This window comes from Fukomys damarensis, unplaced genomic scaffold (genome assembly GCF_012274545.1).
Source record: "Fukomys damarensis isolate Sample0158 unplaced genomic scaffold, DMR_v1.0_HiC HiC_scaffold_17, whole genome shotgun sequence".
NCBI lineage: Eukaryota > Metazoa > Chordata > Mammalia > Rodentia > Bathyergidae > Fukomys > Fukomys damarensis.
Window position 1 is genome coordinate 38796324 of NW_022900929.1, and position 1570 is coordinate 38797893.

Consider the following 1570-nt stretch of genomic DNA (forward strand, 5'->3'; position numbering starts at 1 on the left):
CTGCGTTCTCCCGCCGCCGACCCGCGCCGCCAAAGCCAGGCTCTTCTATAAGCCCGGCAGCAGCCAACCTGCCAACACCTACTGACACTCACTCATCTCCCAGAGAGAGAAAGAGAGCGAGCGAGCGAGCGAGAGAGAGAGAGCGAGCGCGAGTGAGAGCGAGCGAGCGAGCGCGCGCGAGAGAGGGAGAGACAAAATACCTACCAGGTCCCGCCGCCGACCCGCGCCGCCAAAGCCAGGCTCTTCTATAAGCCCGGCAGCAGCCAACCTGCCAACACCTACTGACACTCACTCATCTCCCAGAGAGAGAAAGAGAGCGAGCGAGCGAGCGAGAGAGAGAGAGCGAGCGCGAGTGAGAGCGAGCGAGCGAGCGCGCGCGAGAGAGGGAGAGACAAAATACCTACCAGGAGAGGGGGGGAGGAAGTCCAATTTCTGCAAACTATTCGTTTTTTTCTCGATTTTTCTCCCCGCTTTTTTTTGAACAATACTTTAAAGAGAGAGGATCCTATTAGCGATATCGCGGGGGCCAAGCTAAAAGGGGGGAGGGGAGGAAAAAATTCAAGAAGCAGAAACCCCTCGTGGAGTTTTACTGGAAGAAAAAAAAAAACGGGTCTGAGAGATTCCTCCTCTTCATCATCGTCAAGCATCACTCATTCACTACCTTGACATTCCGGGCTCTGATTGACATCTGGAGTGGCAAAAAGCCATGAAACACGACAGTTCGGTTACATGTGGGCTGCTGACGGGCCGCTCGTAACCTCCAGTTCGGGGGCTTGACAATTTTTTTCTTCTTTTTCTTCTTTTTCTTTTCTTTCTTTTTTTTCCAACTGAGAGGAAGAGAAGAGAAAGAGGGGGAAAGGAGTACCGAAGAGGAGGAGGGGAGGGGGGAGGAGGAGGTGGTGGTAGAGGAGGAGGAGGAAGATCAGGAGGAGGAGGAAGAAGAGGAAAAAAGAGAAAAAGAAGAAATATCACAGAAAAAAAAACTCTTCGTTGTCTTGCCTGGGCTCCCCCCCCTAAAAATTAACATATTGGAGAATTGGGAGAAGTCTCCTTGGTTTGGAAAAAAAAAAAAAAAAGGAATCTTCAGCCTAGATCACTTTCTTATCCGGACTGGGATATTAAATAGACGACACATCCAGGAGTTTATTGGAGCGCAGACTGATGGCGCAAAGGGTAGGTTTAAATCTCCAACACTTACCTAGATATAAATCCTCTCCTAAGAGGGGCCTGCCCCTTGCCTCCTCTCCCCTTCCAGCCGCTGCTGCTCGCTGCTTGATGATGGCGGCCAGTATTTTAAAAAATAGCGAAATTATTCATCGGCTTCTTTCCCCCCCGTGCCTCTGCGTGTGTGCGAGTGTGTGTGCGTGCGTGTGTGCGTGTCTGGGCGCGCGTGTTCCAGCGCTGTGCGAGCGGGCGGGCGGCGAGCGCGTGTGAGTGCTGTGTGTGCGTGCGTGTGCAATTGTTACACGCTTTCGCCTCGCTCCAGCTTTTCCCCCGGCAGCGCGATCCCCCGGTTCTCTCGCCGCTTCTACCGCCGCTGCTCCCGCGGCTCAAGGCGGGCGCGGGCTGC

At 53.7% G+C, this 1570-nt stretch overlaps 1 protein-coding gene and 1 long non-coding RNA gene across 5 annotated transcripts in view; one reads left to right on the top strand and one right to left on the bottom strand.

Moving 5' to 3' along the window:
* Positions 1-1564, bottom strand: part of LOC117286535 — a 10246-nt gene extending 8682 nt beyond the window's left edge. Inside the window, exons 1-2 of the long non-coding RNA XR_004517709.1 lie at positions 1199-1564; positions 405-827 (exon numbers count right to left, since the gene is read on the bottom strand). This is a non-coding gene — a long non-coding RNA (uncharacterized LOC117286535). The remainder of the gene's footprint in view (positions 1-404; positions 828-1198) is intronic.
* Positions 923-1570, top strand: part of Meis2 (Meis homeobox 2) — a 203782-nt gene continuing 203134 nt past the window's right edge. For all 4 annotated transcript variants that reach the window (XM_010624630.1, XM_010624632.1, XM_010624634.2 and 1 more), the window contains exon 1: positions 923-1173. In XM_010624630.1, the coding sequence (XP_010622932.1) occupies positions 1162-1173 (12 nt within the window). In that variant the 5' untranslated portion in view covers positions 923-1161. The remainder of the gene's footprint in view (positions 1174-1570) is intronic.